General features: G+C 38.3%; 1 protein-coding gene across 1 annotated transcript in view; it reads right to left on the bottom strand.

Moving 5' to 3' along the window:
* LOC134795192 (neurobeachin-like) overlaps positions 1-19,101 on the bottom strand; it is an 868,575-nt gene that overhangs the window by 250,864 nt on the left and 598,610 nt on the right. Inside the window, exons 11-13 of the mRNA XM_063767022.1 lie at positions 8,203-8,343; positions 6,917-7,059; positions 657-870 (exon numbers count right to left, since the gene is read on the bottom strand). Coding sequence (XP_063623092.1) covers positions 657-870; positions 6,917-7,059; positions 8,203-8,343 — 498 coding nt within the window. The remainder of the gene's footprint in view (positions 1-656; positions 871-6,916; positions 7,060-8,202; positions 8,344-19,101) is intronic.

Here is a 19,101-nt window from a genome sequence, read left to right as displayed (position 1 = left end):
GTTTTATTTATAACGGCAATATGCTGCAAGTTTATGGCAGGTACCCTGTACCCTCACAACAGCAGTTTGTGAACTGTGATTTAATGAAATGTACAACCCATATGCTGCTAATGTATGTACACTGGCGTGCATGGAGATATTGGAGATGTTTCAACCGTAATCGTCGACATCTATCCATGCACTTTTGAACGCCGCTGTACCTACATAAACCCATATCATAGAGGAATATGTAAGCTTAGAGTGCTGATTCCATGTATGGCTTTCCTTTCCTTACTTAATAATAATTAATAAGTTGTATGTAAGGCCGCGGACTGGACGCAAGCGGCGTGCGCCGCGACGAACGGCAAATCAAGGGCATTCATACATTGCGCTCGAGCAAATGTATGAACGACCTTGGTTGGCCGGCCGCGGCCTTAGCGAGTCATACAAAATTAGGTGCATTTGCGGTGCTTTGATCCAGTATCGTCATCTGGCGGACAATTCTAACGTACATTTTGATATCTAAACAATTATTATCCGCGCGTGCATTTCGCTCGCATTCCATCGAGATTAGCGCAAGCGAGATGCACGGACGAACGATAACAAAATGACATAATTTTGTCAAAATGTAAGTTTGATTTGGCCTGTACACACCTCAAAGTACAAACCTGACATACCTGTTTCAAAAGCAGATCGGAATTAGGAGAGCAGCAAGTAACAAGATGCTTCGTCAGATGCAGAAACGAGGCCAGCGTCTCGGGCGTCAGATGGTCTCGACTGCAGCGCTGCAGCATGTGAGAGATGACCAGGAACCCACGGCATTGCAGCATGTGCTGCTGTACGGTGGCGCAGGATTCCACGAGGGAGCAGACGAAGCCGAGCAGTTTTGAGCTGTGGAACAAAACGTCTTAATTGTGTACCTAACTATTATCAAAAATGTATTATCATTAACGCAAAAGACGCGAAGGGGAAATACTAAAGTGTTGTCACAAAATGATACACAACTTCGTATGGCAACCCGTTCACGGTCGGCTGAATCCCTGAATAAACTCTTCAAAGGCAATACGGGATTAGAGTTATGCGCGGTATCTGTGATGTCAGACTTGCGAGCGCCGTTTGATTCCCTCGAAAAGGATTCGAGGCAACGTCGATGTTTGGAAAACATGATTAGGAAGTTTAGTTTTTGATGGATAAATAAGGTGATTCTCTATTTACGAACGTCCTTTTTTTTGGCCGCTCGTCTATGTTAAGCAGCCACCGCAGCCAAAGGCGCTTGCAAAAATGGAACTAAACTGAAAGTAGGTACCTATATGTAGACTATAAACCAAAAATTTTTTTTTCCAAATCATTTGACAAACGGAGTTCTGAGGTAACACGTTTAAAAACCTTAGAACCGAACTGAGAACCTCCTCCTTTTAAAATTCTGTTAAAAAACTAAGCGGTATGTCATAAACATAATTGGATTCTCTGAACTCAGACTTAATATGTATATTTGTATAATTTAATACAGTAAGCCCTTTCAATTACTAATTATTACACCCATTATCCCAGAAACAATTAACTGCAATATTAAGAGCGCTCTTACAAGAAAAGTCGAAATAATGCAAAATTGATGATACTAGTCGACGAAATTCAGGACTTTGCGCTCATTATTAGAAACAATGAGTACTTGTTCCAGTAAAAGCGTCTTCTTATCTTTATAAATATCGTTGTGAATATTAGAAAAAGGACTTATTAAATTAGTAATGATTTTTTTTCTGATGGTCGTTTCCGAAAAACCCCGTGAAGCACTGAATGGCGAGCTCTTATTTGGAAATGTTGAGAATTTTACTCTGCTAAACCTGGCTATTTTGTATTACTAATACCCTGTACTTTAGGCATATCAAACTATATTTTTCCTACATACCTTTGAGAAAGAGAAAATCAAAGTAAAACGAACTCGATTTTCTCTCCGAAACAAGTGTCAATTCCTACGAAAATCTACTTAATATCGAAGTCATTTTCATACTCAAGCAATCTGCAACTTTTGCTTATACTGTTGGTATACATTAGTGTTTATGAAATTCTACTATAATTTTTTGGCAATTTTTTGAAAACTACTCTATATTACCGATGACGCGCGCTGCGCCAGCTCAGTGCCGCGGCAGAGCTTGTAGAGGCAGGACGTGTGTCGGTCGGCTCCGCACATTTTCAACGGCGACGACGAGGTTTTTTATCATTGTGTGCGGCGGGCGCCGTGTAAAACGCTATACTGTGTGCGTGTAAACCGCAACGAGAGACTTTGATCCTAGCACTGTTTTTATAGTATTATAATTTATAATGGTACAGTTTAATAAACTACCGGACAGGATTAAAAATATTTGAAACGACCTGACATTCTATATATATTTATTTGACTCAAGATAGTACTCAGGGTCTGATGATGGAGCCGGAAGGTGATCACCGGTACCAATCAACCATGCAACTAAACCACTCCGTGTTTGGGCTCGTTTGATTCGGCTCAACAAGATCTTTGACTTAAGATAGTACTCAGGGTCTGATGATGGAGCCGGAAGGTGGTCACCGGTACCAATCAACCATGCAACTAAACCACTTCGTGTTTAGGCTCGTTTGATTCGTCTCAACAAGATCTTTGACACAAGATAGTACTCAGGGTCTGATGATGGAGCCGGAAGGTGGTCACCAGTACCAATCAACAATACAACTAAACCACTTCGTGTTTAGGCTCGTTTTATTCGTCTCAACAAGATCTTTGACTTAAGATAGTACTCAGGGTCTGATGATGGAGCCGGAAGGTGGTCACCGGTACCAATCAACCATGCAACTAAACCACTTCGTGTTTGGGCTCGTTTGATTCGTCTCAACAAGATCTTTGGCACAAGATAATACGCAGGGTCTGATGATGGAGCCGGAAGGTGGTCACCGGTACCAATCAACCATGCAACTAAACCACTTCGTGTTTAGGCTCGTTTGATTCGTCTCAACAAGATCTTTGACACAAGATAGTACTCAGGGTCTGATGATGGAGCCGGCAGGTGGTCATCGGTACCAATCAACCATGCCACTAAACCACTTCGTGTTTAGGCTCGTTTTATTCGTTTCTATAAGATCTTTGACACAAGATAGTACTCAGGGTCTGATGTTGGAGCCGGAAGGTGGTCACCGGTACCAATCAACCATGCAACTAAACCACTTCGTGTTTAGGCTCGTTTGATTCGTCTCAACAAGACCTTGGACACAAGATAGTACTCAGGATCTGATGATGGAGCTGGAAGGTGGCCACGGGTACCAGTCTACCATGTAACTGAACCACTTCGTGTTTGGGCTCGTTTGATTTGTCGCAACAAGATCTTTGACACAAGGTAGTACTGAGGGTCTGATGATGGATCCGGAAGGTGGTGACCGGTACCAATCAACCATGCAACTAAACCACTTCGTGTTTGGCTTCGTTCGATTCGTCGCAACAAGATCTTTGACACAAGTTAGTACTCAGGGTCTGATGATGGAGCTGGACTGTGGCCACGGGTACCAGTCTACCATGTAACTGAACCACTTCGTGTTTGGGCTCGTTTGATTTGTCGCAACAAGATCTTTGACACAAGGTAGTACTGAGGGTATGATGATGGATCCGGAAGGTGGTCACCGGTACCAATCAACCATGCAACTACACCACTTCGTGTTTGGCTTCGTTCGATTCGTCGCAACAAGATCTTTGACACAAGTTAGTACTCAGGGTCTGATGATGGAGCTGGACTGTGGCCACGGGTACCAGTCTACCATGTAACTGAACCACTTCGTGTTTGGGCTCGTTTGATTCGTCGCAATAAGATGTTTGACACAAGATACTACTCAGGGTCTGATGATGGAGCTGATAGACAGGTACCCGTCGCCACCTTCGCGCTCCATCATCAGACCCTGAGTACTACCTTGTGTCAAAGATCTTGTTGAGATGAATAAAACGTGCCTAAACACGAAGTGGTTTAGTTGCATGGTTGATTGGTACCGGTGACCACCTTCCGGCTCCAACATCAGACCCTGAGTACTATCTTGTGTCAAAGATCTTGTTGAAACGAATAAAACGAGCCTAAACACGAAGTGGTTTAGTTGCATGGTTGATTGGTACCGGTGACCACCTTCCAGCTCCATCCTCAGACTCTGAGTATCACCTAGTGTCAAAGATCTTGTTGAGACGAATCAAACGATCCTAAACACGATGTGGTTTAGTTGCATGGTTGATTGGTAATGGTACCTTCCAGCTCCATCATCAGACCCTGAGTACTGTCTTGTGTCAAAGATCTTGTTGAGACGAATCAAACGAGCCCAAACACGAAGTTGTTTAGTTACATGATAGACTGGTACCCGTGGCCACCTTCCAGCTCCATCATCAGACCCTGTGTATCTTCAGTGTCAAAGATCTTGTTGAGACGAATCAAACGAGCCTAATCATGTTACTACATGGTTGATTGGTATCCGTGACCACCTTAATCATCATCAGATCCTCAGTACCAGTTCGTTTTTAAACCCTCGTTGATACAAACTTTACAACCTATACTCGTAGGTACCAAATGCAATGACGAAACATGTAAATAAGCGAGTAGGTACCTATAATTTCTTTCGAGTAATATACCTTCATAAGTACGAGTATGGGGCTATTCATAAATTACGTCGTTTCAAATGGGAGGAGTGGGGGGGGGGGTCTGGACATCGGATGATGGTAACATGACGTAGGAGGAAACAGATTCATCCGAAGCTTGATTTTTGGATGATTTGAGGGGTGGGGGGGGTCAAAAATCGTCAAAAATAGATGACGTAATTTATGAACAGCCCCAATGTACATTTGAACTGCATTTAGTATTTTCGTACTTACCAAATAACAGTTTTAGAACTTTAAAAGTTAAGTACAGTTAGTGTTGTTATGGTTGATTTCAATATGCTTCGCGAAGGATCAAGAATGTTTCATCCATCATTGTAGTGCGAGTGTGGTAGAAGGGATCGGCATACTGAGCTCGCACGGCCTGCCGCAGCGCGTAAAATACCTAAACTCGCTCAACGCCGAAATGTAATAGCGCTCTTAACAGAAATTGAATATCAACTAAAACCCCCATGTAAATGCGTTCCCTCGCAATAACCCCCCATAAATCAAGTCGGTTAAGCGAAGTCGACACCAGGCAATTAGGGATAGCCAGGAGTTTATACGTCTTGAGACGGTCCCTCAGTTTCAGTTGAGTGCCTAGTGAAAGGGCAAATGTTGGGAATATTGGGATAATTATGACTATTCCCTACATATTAAAAAGGATTTGTATTACGACAAAGAAAATACGTTTTTCTACAATGACCCTGTATGTTTTAATTAATATAGCATAACCCAGAAAAAAACTAGGGAATCCCTACTCATAAATAATAATGGGAAATTTAGATTTTCCCCAGTTTAATGCAACGCATTTCAAATGTTTCCGTTGTAAAATGAAGCAGATGCGTTTTTGCAGATATTCTATCTAGTTAATTAAGTGAAGTCGACCTAGACAATTAGGGATAGCCATTTGGTTTAGACGTCTTCAGATGTTCCCTCAGTTTCAAAAGGTAACTAAGTAGTTCATAGGCGAAAGTAGGGAATATTTGGAAAACACGCTGTTTCCTGCGTTTATTTAATCCTAAATATTCCCTGAGAATGTTTCCGAATATTCCCAGGAAAAAGTCCTAAATATTCCCCAGAGTTGGCAACTTCACCTCACTAGAGACAGTGAAAGTGCATTTAGCCGGGTAATGTGGCAGGAGCTACTTGGAATATTAATGAACCCTCGGCAATCGGACCGCGGCGAATTCGCACTAAGCCAGACAATGTGCCGGTGATTTAGGTGCCCAGATCACCGACCCCCATTACAATGAGCATTTGTTCGTGTTGAGTTCGAGGTGACTGATAAAGAAGATTATTAAGGGTTGGTTTCAAATTTTATTGTGAGTATAGGAAATTTCATAAGTCTTTGTTGTTATCGACGTACACGAAATATTTATATTGTAGTTAAAATGATTATTAGGTTAATAACCATTTTAGCCTACAGATTAATCTTAAAATCTACGTATTTACTAAAGTCGGTATATTTAAATATAAATTACTACCATATTTTTTTTTATGCAAGAAAGAATTGATTACTCCATAATGTTTCCTAGAACAGACTAATATGCATAGTGAAATGCTGTCCAAAGCATCCTCTAGAAATCTTCTGCGAAAACAAAACTGTGCGAATACCGCGAGACTATACTATGCTAATTTAATAATGCGAGGTCTACCAGAGGTAGTCTACGACCAGTGGTGATTTAGTTGGAAACCGACCCAAGTTTAGTTCAGAACTAAAACAACTCGCACTAAATCGTTATACCGAAACTGAGCACAAACCGAATCCGAACTCCGGACCGTGCGCACAATTTCCACATGCTTAGTTTAGATAAGTTACGCTAAAGCGAATAAGTTAGTGAATACGTATAAAGGCGTTTCATGTGTGAGGATTAACCTATGTTAAAGAGAATTTTGGTGTCCTTTCTTCAGGGTTTTTTCCAGTTTTTCTTGAACCGATGAAGAAAGCGACTTTTTATTGAATTCCTAGATGTCACGTGTTAGTTTTTTTCACGCTTACGCAATGAAAACACGTTTAGGATAAAAAAAAATTGTATGCGGAAGGTGAGAGCTACTTAACTAAATACCTGTGGATCGTGGTCTTGAAAATCTTCAAAATCAATGGTATTTATTATTGGTAGATTTCCATTTTGGAAACATAGTGTTTATTTATTCCCCCCAGACAAGCTAGCTAGCTTTTTTAATAACGATCGTCGGCCATGTCATTTAAATCGAAAGTGACGTAAACGATTCCAACTGACCCAATAACACTGAAAAGAACTAATTTAAACTATGCTAAAATATCACAAGTACAGGACAACATACCATAGCATGGGGTCGCGCTTCGGGTCCGTGGCCGGAGCATCATGCGGCAAGTCCAGTTGCGCGAAGAGCGGGAATAGAACCTGGACCCCGCCTATGGAGTTGAGCGCGCTGTGTATCGAGTGTGTCACTACTGCTTTTACTTCCTGGAGGAACAAACATGTGTTTTCTCAAAAATGGACGGCAAAGTCGACTTTGCCGTTTAAAAAATAGGTTGCGAAGCGCGTAGTTTATGGTCAGTCAAAAATTAAAAAGTTAAAAACATTGCAGTCTCGATTTTGGGACTGCAATGTTGCATACAAATTCCATTATTTGTCGAGTTCCAAACTTTTTAAAAGTTGAAATGGTCATATCAAATGAAGGCACAGGCCCATTAAACACCCAAACAGATGATTAGTACCGCGACTATTTAGCTGTCTCAAATAGGTTGGCGTATTTTCGGCAGAAAAATACACTTCTATTTTTTTATTAAAAAAATAAAAAGGCGGCAAAGCTAATTTTTTCAATTGTTTCTACTTTTTTCTGTGAAAATATATACTTAAGAAAGTTGCTTTTGTAGAATATTTCTATGATATTTATATTTCTTGCACCATTTTTGAGAAAAGCACTATATATGACTCGGCTGGAAGGCTACTTGCTGGCTTCGGATTCAGTTAAACGGACTCCCAAGGTCGTCCGTTTAAAACGAATCCTCAGCCTGCAAGTAGCTACTTCCGAGCCTCGACAATAATGTACTATTATTAAACGGTGGATCTCAAGTCGCATACTGGAGGTACAGTCAGCATCAATAGTTAGCGGATGAAAAAACACACAAAAGTATCCGCGACTCTGGAATACTTTTCCAACTAGAAACCTCTACAGTTCGCGTTTAAGAGTATCTGTTAATCTAATTATTCTACATATATGGACATATAACTTTTTGTTAAGCTGTCAGATACTGTTGACGCGTAGTCTGATCCGCTACTCTTAATGCCACCAAAAAAAACTTAAGCGGATTTTTGAAATTGCTAGAATTGCTACTTATTTCGTCTCCGATGGACTCTGCTTTTCAAAAGTTTTCCGACTCCCGTTAGGTAGTAATTTAATATTGGTTGAAAATTGTAAAATATTCAAATCAATAAAAACTTTTTAGCTGAAAACAACACATTGCGTAGAGCATAATATAACTCTACGTACGTCTATATTTTATACTTTCATAATGTCTCATCCGCATTATACGGCCATCTTTACTCCCCAGTATAAAGTAACTTTCCCATATCTACCAGGGCATCATAAAACACGAGCATTACCTGCAGCATCAAAGCGTGCGGCGTGTGAACGAAATACGACACGTTGCCTTTAGGAGCGGACTGCAGACAAAGTTGCCCGTCGGTTGCCACGGGGTTGTACATAAACACTATCGCCGAAGACAATTTGCCGTCGTACAGCACCTGGTTACATTATAATAAGATTAATAAGGACGTAAACATTCTTTCATTGATATATGTTAAAAAAAAATATAATGTGCTCGTGTTGGAAAAAAAGCAACTACCATATTTTTGGCCAGTCTTAGAACTCTAAGGACTCTTTGAACGTCTAACTATCTAGACGAAGGGGCTTTGGTGTCAATGTTAAATAGTCAATGGACTTAAACATAATAATATACCAAATAAATAACAGCGAATCGGACAATTCATACTTAATAAAATAACTGCATTTAACATTACTTAGTGCGTTTTGCGTCCACCAATCCCAATAAGTGCCCAGTTACTAATTAAATGCACTGCGATTAATTATCAAATCAAGTTAATTAAGGTTTTAATGCCATTCCTAGAACTTATTCAATCTGGCACCCTCTGTAGTGAGTAAACACATTTAAACCTCATTGAAATTAATAACTCATGCTGCGAAAATTTACCCATAAAATAAGTTTCAGAGTTTGCAATGAGGCACAATAATTTTAATTATTTCTCTACGTAAACAAGATTCATTTGAAGTGTATGTTTGAGTTGGGAGGATGTAATGAGTTTGTATACAAAGCAAGGTGACTTTCTCAGTATGGAAATTGTTTTAAGTTCTTTCATAATTAAATTCACGTTGCCTTAATTAATTTTAATTCTAATTCCTGTAGAGTCCGTAAGCTACATAGCTCTGCAGTCTTTAAAAACAAAGTGTGAAAAAGCACTATAAACGTCATTTTTTCAGAGCAATTAGAGTTTAGACGATTATGGTGGCACTTCCAAAATCTGTTGTTGGCAATGTTTTATGCAGAGGTAGCTTGGCTCGTCCCTAAGTAAATGTACTTAATTTTCAAGCAATAATTTGAATAGTACTTGATAAAACAAAGTGTTTACATCGTCCCACTTTTCGCACAGTTAATAAAAAAAAATTCAAAATATTTAGAATTTTTTTACTTCCAGTTACTTCGAATTTCGTTAAGCATGCGATTATTTAAACTAAGTACTAACAAAAAAAACATAAACATGCAAAAACGTTAACACACAGCCAAGACCAGAGAGATATTGAATATGTTAATCTGCTACGAGACTACAATGATAAAGGATAATTCATGCAAACAAACTTATTCCTTTGAGGTTGGGATCCCCCAGGGTGCTATACTTGGACTTACCATATTGAATGCACAACGAAAATCTTGCTTGACAATAAAGTAAGAACTCAGTACGGTCAAGGAATTTGATTTCTGTGACACTTGGCACCGTGACAATAATATGTTATGTGTTCCTATTTGTCACTATGGCATGGTACGGAGTTACAAAGAAATCAAATAGGTCGATTGTACCTATATAACTCCTACATAACTTTTTCTAAACTATAGGCATATCATCAGGCTACGCTTAAGCCAGTTAGCTGAAGCATGTAGCAGATAAACAATAATATATGATAGCACTATTACAAAACAAAAACATCACGTAACCCGAACCAAATGTACCGGGATAATATTACACTCACAAGTCCAGAAATACCTAACACATTTGTAACAATAACAGCTAAAAGGGTGTGAGGATTGCCACATTTTTCATCATAACGAATACGAACAATGTCTGCTCTTACATAAAACTTGTTAAATAAAACACATGCCTGGCGAGGCATTAGCATTTTATGGTAACTAGTTGAGAATTTCCTGGAGCGCAAGGGAAAGATAAAAACTAGAAAAATACTATTACTTAAGAATTAATGAATACGAAACTACTGTAGCTCAGAAGATTCTAACTGAATAAGCACTGTAAGAAGATGTCGTTTAGGTAGACAGGATTAAATAGTGAACATGTTATACTTCCCATTTGAAATAACGAAAGTTCTTCTAAATTGAAGATATTTTTATCTTGTAGAGTTTTTATTTATGATTATAGAAAACTAAAAAACATAATTAATCAGAATACGTCAAGTTAAGGTAATCTCCACGTTAGGTATGCCACTTGATTTTTGTTTTTTGGACAAGGCAAAGAAAAAGAAGAAGAGTAACGCAAATATTTACTCTACTCAGAGGCCCATGCAAATCCGCTCATGTTCCGTAAAGAAGGAAAAATCACATACAGGGAGCATTAGCTGTTCTAAGCAAAAAATATCCTGTAAAACGTTCCTATCCGCACATTTGATTACATTAGTTTTACGTAAAATAGAAAATACCCTGTAGTTATCACATGAACGCTATCCCTTACAGGCAACCCTATGTCAGGGGCGGTCAGCTTTGACAGCGACCGGGTTAAGAGCAGTATAGGGTTACCATACCACTTTACCCACGCGTTGGCGTATTTATATCCATCAGTATCAAAACAACACATGTAAGGAACATTACACAGCTTATTGCCTGACTGAATTAAAGGGAAATTAAATTAAACTTAGGTATCAAAACGGGATTTGTCTTCATTCTGATAGATGCAAAACTAGTCTCCACTAATAAATTAACCCACATTAATATACATTCATATCAACTGATAGTAAATGTTACACTTGACAATGTATAGAAGCCAAGATTTTACCGAAAATTGTGATATTGATATGCGTAAAGGGTTAAAACCCTTTATGGGAAGATCATATGGCAGTAGCATTAAAAAAAAGTTAGTGATTTTCGGGGAGCCGAAGCAAAGTATTTTGATAATGCTAGGAAAGTAACGAGCATGAAATTTCCACTATGCAGAATATTACGACAATCTTGACCCTGCTTGTATAACGCAGACTGCAGCGCATTATGTAACTTCAAGTATCTAACGCACGTTCCTAAACTTAGTACTCAGCGAGAAGACACTACTTAGAAAGTGTCTGATGTCCCGAAGTTAAGCAATGTAAGCTTTAGTGCTATTCCTATCGCATACCAAGCACGGAGGAGCCGATGACTAACCTATTATGCATAGCTTTATCCACGTGACACAATATCCGTCACTTTTTAACACAGCGCGATTGAAAGTGACGGATACCGTTTTATCACGCTGTCACTGTCACGTAGACAAGAACTACCATACTGATTTAGCTGCAAGGCTTTATCCACCTGATAAGTGTAAATTTTTAACACCATGCGATGGAACTTACGGACACTGTCATTATATCGCTGTCACGTAAACAAATATGATCATCATAATCCGTACGGCGATGATTGGCAGGATACATTTATATAATCGATTATTTAATGAAATAAATACAAAATATAAGTCAAGACCGGCCGGAAAAAGCACAACAACGGGAGTTGTGGAGATCAAGGGGAGAAGCCTTTTGCCCAGTAGTGGGACACTATAACGGGTTATAAAAAAAAAAGTCAGGACCAAATACAATGTTGAACATTTTTGCTGTAACGATAGTAACCCCGTTAGGTATTATGAATGAATGGAAATTTTTAAAGTTTAAAAACTTGATCAGGATACTCGCATAGATCTTAAGGTCTTCTTCCGCTGGCGGTGGACTCACTCTTAATCGCAGCCACTAGGAATTCACCGTCTTGTCTTAGTAACGAGACAACTTCTGTCGTATCCGAGTCAGACTTCCGAGATACAATATTGCACTTCAAATATGACGGTGGAACTTTTAATTGAGCTAACCTAGACGTAAGTGTTAGCTTTAGTAGCTAATCTTAGATTAAGGTGATTGTATCGCCCGAGACTGTGAGTTTTTCCAATTTTCCTTTATTTCTAAGCTATTGTAATTTAACCCGCTACATGAGAGTGCGTACGCATGAAATCAGAACCTAAATTCACTGACCATTTCTAAATCTTACCTATTGCAATGTAATACGATCTTATATGTATTTAGTTATCACAATGACAATCAATGTAAAAGCTAAAAAGATGAAGGCTGGCCCTAGCAACACAAAACGCCTTTTAAGTATTTCTGACCTCCAATTTTCGCCCAAAGATTGCTACGACAAGAATAGAACACATTTCTAATTCCGGGCACGTCGCCCGCAACGTATAAAACTTTTTAATATAATTTTCGAGATTTCCACTGACTTTCTGATGCAAAAAGTTCCACAACGTTTCGGGCATATGATGAAGTCGAGTTGATATTACTTGTGGAATTTCCCGACGAAATTAAATTAAGGAATAAAACTAATATTAAACCGCCTCGAGGAAATATACTGAGAATAAAGCGTGCTTATATGTTTCGAGGCTGTTTCAATTTACATCAAGTGTTGTTATTGCAAAGACTATAAATTAAATTTGTTGTTCGTGACTTTGGCTCGAGTTTTGACTGCTTAATTTGGAAGGCAATATAATATAGATGTTCCTAAATATTAACTGCGTTTTATTTAGCTACTATTCCAAATTTTGTTTCAATGGTTTTCGCCGACACGTATACATGTGCTTTATATTAATATTGACACAGCGGCCTTTATGTTGCGGATACCCAATAAAAAGCAGTATCACTGGTGAGAGCTTGTTTTTGTATAATTTTCACAGTATGTAAGTTGGTGGTACTAGTGCTCGACATGCTAATGCCCAATAGATGTCACCCTGCTGTCACCTCTATTGACAATTACTTAAGTTTCAAGATGACATGTACTGGGACCGCATCGAGCACCAGTGTCACCACCTTAGTAAGCTTGGAATAATAAAACTAGGGCACTAGCATTACCAGGAGATCTACATTGAATCGAAAACTTTCCTAGCTAGCCGTTGCGCCGCGCCGGTGCGGCGTCGCGTTCTCTCTATCCGTTGCACCAAACTTAATATTAAGAGGTTCTAAAACTTTGAAAACATCCGGACTTTTGGATGAATGTTGGAGTAACTGGAAATATTTATGTATTCCGTGTGCCTCGCGCAACTTTCAACCTTGATTGGTGCTTCGTGAACAGAAGTTCAAAGAAGTTTTTGATTATTTTTTACTCTTTGAAATGCTGTGAGACTACGTTGTTCAGGGGGTTCTAGGAAAATATTCGCTGAAAGCCAGGAAAATTATGATTATCAAAAAAAGTGCAGTAAGATAATCAGTTACCACCCTAAATGTACTCTCGTTGCTATTATCTTGAGTAAACTTTGATGTGATAATAGCAAATTGGAAGAGGAGAGGTCCTAGCAATAGGCAAGTAGACTCTACTCTAAATACGGTCAAGCTACTGAAACTTTAGCCACCATAGAACTACGTTCAATCAAAATTTAAGAATTAGAAGAAGAAGAAGAAAGAAGAAATACATTTATTTAACATCTGGGTATAGAATAACATACAGAACAAGTTACATAAACTACTTAGATGCTAAACAGGATCCCCACTCAGCATAATGCCACGGCAAGCCATGACGCTGATTTTCAGTGGGTACCTGACTTAAAACTAATCTACATCTAAACTAAAACTAGACGAGTGACAACACGCACTTCAACACAGATTACAAAATACAATCATACAATAAAAGAGGGAAACTACAACAAAAAAATAACTTAAATTAGACGGTAGTTTATCATTTTTTAGCAAGCTTAACGTTGCGGACTGTGAGATTATTGGGTAACGTATCATAAGCAAGCAGGCAAACAGAAAAGAGAAAATTAAGTGATTTGTTCGTTTAACAAGTATGCTCGATATTTAGATTTAAAAGTGTAAGGCGATTACTTGCCCTTTATTACTTTAAGATGTTTTTAATGACCTAGGTGCTAGCCTAGGGTTCCATTTGGCAAAAAGTACAAGTTTTTTAATCATTTTAAAGTGCTATTTCGATTTGTCAACTGTCGGGCTGCACGGCCAGTTGCGTTGCGTGCACTTTTGTAAACACAATCTCAGTAACGAGACCGCCCCGCCCCTCCTGCTCCCCTGGTGCTTACTGTGCTCTTGTATTTTATTAAATTCCAGCCAACGTTGGACTTTATTTAGAACTTGTTACCGGTGGATTTACTTATTGCCCTTACAATATCCAAGTTTAGAAACTGAATTTTAGATATTAAATCCCGGCAAAGGATTACGATACTTCATTATTTATTAAGCTCCCTGGCTTTAAGACGAAAGTGGAGGGCCCGCGCGAATTCGCCTTTTCATACAAACGTAGTCCTCATTTTCCTCTCTGAATATTAACATAATTGAAAATATTTTGACACAATTGGTTGTATATCAACCACGGCTATAGGTTTGAGTTTCTTCGAATTTTTGATTATTATAAGAGTTATATACAGGCTTTTAAAAATTTGTATGAAAGCTGTTATTCGCTCCAAATTATTACAATAATCAAAAAATCTTAAAAAGTCAAACGTAACTCCTCGTTAACCATAACTAGTTAATATACATCAAATTATGCAAAAATATTTTCAATATCCAGAGAGGAAAATGAAGACTACGTTTGTATGGAGAAGCGGCAGGCCGTCCCCTTTCCTCTTAAGTATTTTATTAATTTTAGCCAAAGATAGCTCGTAACTAATAGTAACGAATACTTGGAAAAAGATAGGACTTCAGACATTAAGGAAACAAAAAACCTGTTTATAGGTGATTAGAATTCATTTTTAGTTTAGGGTGGCCATCAGTTACTAACAGGTGGCCAGTTACTGGCGAATTACTCTACTTTATAATCTAAATCTAAAACATTTCGTCATTGACCGAGTGCTAGTAACAAAATTGAAAGGAATCAATAGCGCAAGAAGTCGCGCGCCAAATTAGCTCTTATCTTCTATGAGGCCCTAGTCCCCGATCTAGTCTTCAATGACTCTTAATGACTGCCTGGTGAACTGCACTAGGCTAATCTTAAAGTACTTTACTTGAGTGCACTTAAGCCGCGGGACGGGCGGATTAGGTCTAGACTAGACTAGGTCCCCGAAGTCGGACGTGGATAAATAGATTTCCTTAAGCACCGCATGCGAGGAACGCGAGCAAGCTACTGACATTGTCTGATTTTTAGGTAAATCAGATTTTGGAGATCGACTTAAGGTGCTTTCTTGATATACCGAGATATTCTCTATTCATACAAAAAAAAATATTAGCCGTTTTATTTTAAAGACACGACTCTATTCGGTTCGATTTTGTGATATAAATATAGGTAGATACCATGTGGCTATGTTTCAATCACCTAACGGGGTTAAGACATCACGTCTTATAAACTGTCAGGGTTTTTCGATTTTTTTTTTAAGTTTCTGTGACGAGGCTTAAAATAAACCATTTTTTGATATGCCACAAATAAGTTATAAAATACGTATGCAGACTTAATCGTGGATGGCAACAAAATTAATCTCAACAAGTCGTTTATACAGTTTTCGAAACATTCTGTTAATATTAACCAAAGCTCGAGCTATGCACACGTAATGATAACCAGTCTCTAGGGAATCGCTTTGCATCTTAATCCGACGTGAGCAGCGAGCTGGGAATACATCAGTCTTAGTGAAATCTACTTCATCCCGTGGTCGAGATAGTGTTACTAGAAATCTCAATCCAATTACCAATTATGATTTTCAGTTAAAACTTTGAACACCAAAAATTGTAGGTAAGTCGTGACTTCTCAGGCACTTTAAACAGGAGAGTAAAGGGAAAAGAGGCTCAAAAAATACGTTCGTCGTAGAAAGACCGTGGCTACTGGCTATACGTAACGTCAGGGAAAGGACCGGAATTGCATTCAACCTTGCCAAAGATTGGGAGAAATATGCGGACCTGATTGCCAACCTTACCTAGCTGGAGTTGGAGACACTATAATAGAGAGATGGAGTGCATGATAATTACAGCGAGCTGCAAAATTGCATGTACATGTACACGTTATAAAATTATTTATTCATAAATTGGCCATGCAATGCAAATGCGCGGGTGTACATTTGTACAAAGTGCCACAAAAATCAAATGCATCGCATATATTATTAATTTATTACCTAACATTATAGCTTTGAGTGAAGTTTATGTATATTATCATCTACCAATGACAATAGTAGTTTGTGTTACAAGGGATCAAAATGATATATTTCCGTCAAGGGCGTACATTGAATCCTGAATGAAGCGATGGATGGAATCCTGAGCGTAATGAGGGATTCAAATGTTAACGCCCAAGACGAAATAATTTTGATACCGTGTGACACATACTGCTTTTCACATCAACTATGAGGAAAATAAAAAAATCTTAAAGTGGTAACACACTATCGCACCGCACCGCGACCTTGGTGCGTCGCACACATAAGTGACAGCGAGAAACAGATATCTCTTTCTCGCTCTCACTTATGGGTGCGACACACCAAGGTCGCGGTGCGGTGCGATAGTTGCGTTAGTGTTGACACTACAGTGTTGCCACTTTTTAATTTCTATTCTTTTTTGCCAGGCTGTACATACGATGATCATAGTTAATTATATTAATATTTTATACTGGCAATAAAATGTCGTTGAACAGAAAAGTGCCACTTTGATCCCTCCTAGCAGGGAAGAAAAATCCATTTTCTGATTAGGTGATGTGAAAAAATATTAGATTACAATTGCATTTATATGTGCACATACTACGTAACCCATTAGTATTAAAATCATATTGCAATTAGATTTTGAGTATCTTCAAAAAATCTTATTTGATTTGATTCCACAATTCTTGACCACAACCTGACACTAAACAATTTAAAAAACCTCCAAATATCTCAAAAACATTCCTATTTCCTGTTTCCGTAATTACTTTATCACTCAAAGGAGTAAAATCCAATTTAAATGTAGTGTGACGCTATTATCCCGGAATTTCTTCCCGGGGGTGAAAACTTAAAGGTACAGTAATGAAAACCCCGTTGAAAAGTAACCCAGGGGGATTTGACATCATTCGAAATCAGGGTCCGTCTAAACCAACTAGAGTTAGACCAAGAAAAGTCTGCAGCGATTTTGATAGCCCACGCAGTGCGAGTGTTATTTTAAACGTCACACTTCTATGGAATTATGACGTATAAATAATACTTGCACTGCGTGGGCTATCAAAAACGCTGCAGACTTTTCTTGGTTTAACTCTATGCATTGCCACTGTAATGTCATATTTTTGTAGAAATTTGAAGTTTATGGTGGCACTACCACAATCTGTCGCTGATCTGTTTTGACATTGTCCGACCATCATGTCGGATGACATTTGGAGAAAAACAGCTGCTAGAAAATTCCTATGACAACAAGTTCTTTTATTTTTGCATTAACGCTTTTAAACAACAAACAATAATTAAATGTATAATAATACACGGCATTTTATAAATTTTTGCACGGAAAAATCGGATTGAACAATGTGAAAACACTCTAAAAGTACCTACTTTAAAATCAAGATCTGGAACTTCGAATGTGGCGGCTCGGAACTCATTAAAACAAATATTCCAAAAAGAATACCTAAAAATAAATACGCAATCATCAACATTATGAGCCCCTCAAGAAACAAAATTAATACCTACTAATTATTTTCGGGAAGATTGTAGATTAATTCCATAAAGTTGAATAAATACCCACATTATTCAGAAGAGGTTTCGACGAATATTTATGAGCACATGGGTGCGTAGATTAGTCAAATGAAGATCTCAGCTGCCCTCAGTTAATTAATTTTTCCCCAACTTTTAATGACATTCAGAGCCTAAATGAAATATAAACAAACCGCCAGCCGAGAGTTTTTCGCTGAATAACTGAATTTCTTACTTCGATTGCGGAAAAAATGGGACGAGAATTGAAATTAGTCGCGTCTCGGAACTTTCCTCGGGTTCGCAAATTAAATGGACAAGTTGAGAGAACAGTAACTCGATTAGTCTGTGCGTCTAGTTCGCAACTTAATACGTGTTTTCTTGGGGTCGGAGAGTGCCGTATTGCCCTAGTTGTCCGACTTATGCGACTCCCCCCGCCTTGTAGGCGCCACGGGCAAAACATTGGTACATTTTGTACAACATTTCCCTTTAAATTTTGCATATTTGTTGCTATTGTTAAACGTAAACACGATGTAAGAACATTATATTTAGGTTCTTATTATTCATATATGTAGTTACGTACCAAAAAACATAATTTCTATACCGGAAAATGCCAAAGGAAGATTTCACTTTGTTATTTAAATGGGCAAAAGTCAATACTAAGTACCGGGATATCAGAAACATGCACATACGAAATGGGCACGGGCGTGGGGTGTTCAAACTTTGGACAGGCGGGCGTTAAGCGGGAAAGTTTGACAATAGCTGCGGTTCCAATTAATATGAGATGTTTTTGTATTAAAATTATTTTGAGAAATGTGTGCATTATTTAAATTTAAGAGCAAAGAAAATTAATATAATTTATGGAAACAAAACGCAAAATTTTCAACCGAATAATAATCCACAGTTAAAAGCAGCTTAGCTTCCAGATTATAATATAACAATTTCCTCGTGAGGAAATGACAAATGACAATACCTCACACAGTTACATCCCGAATACTCGCAGATATACATATACATATAATGGTAAATCAGAGAAACCCTTTACAACCCCAGTTATTTTCTCGAACTCCCCATCGGCACACAAACCTCCTCAAGGTTTTGCCCACGATGAGTCTTGTAATAACAATAACTTACTGTAACTTGCTTATTATTCAATAAAAAAAAAAGAAACCCTTTACAACCTCATTTATTAGGGGTGGTACTCGTAATTAAGTTGTTAATGTGTATCTTAACTTAACGGGAAACAATGTTAAAGGAATAAATAACTACGAAATTAGTGAGGTAACTTCGAAAAGTTCGAAAGCTTATAGAGTTAGACCAAGAAAAGTCTGCAGAGATTTTGATAGCCCAGTGCAGTTCAAGTGTTATTTACACGTCATAATTTTATAGGTAGAAGTTTGACATTTAAAA

This window comes from Cydia splendana, chromosome 11 (genome assembly GCF_910591565.1).
Source record: "Cydia splendana chromosome 11, ilCydSple1.2, whole genome shotgun sequence".
Taxonomy (NCBI): domain Eukaryota; kingdom Metazoa; phylum Arthropoda; class Insecta; order Lepidoptera; family Tortricidae; genus Cydia; species Cydia splendana.
The sequence above is the reverse complement of the archived record's forward strand: the minus strand, read 5'-3'. Positions and strand labels throughout refer to the sequence as shown.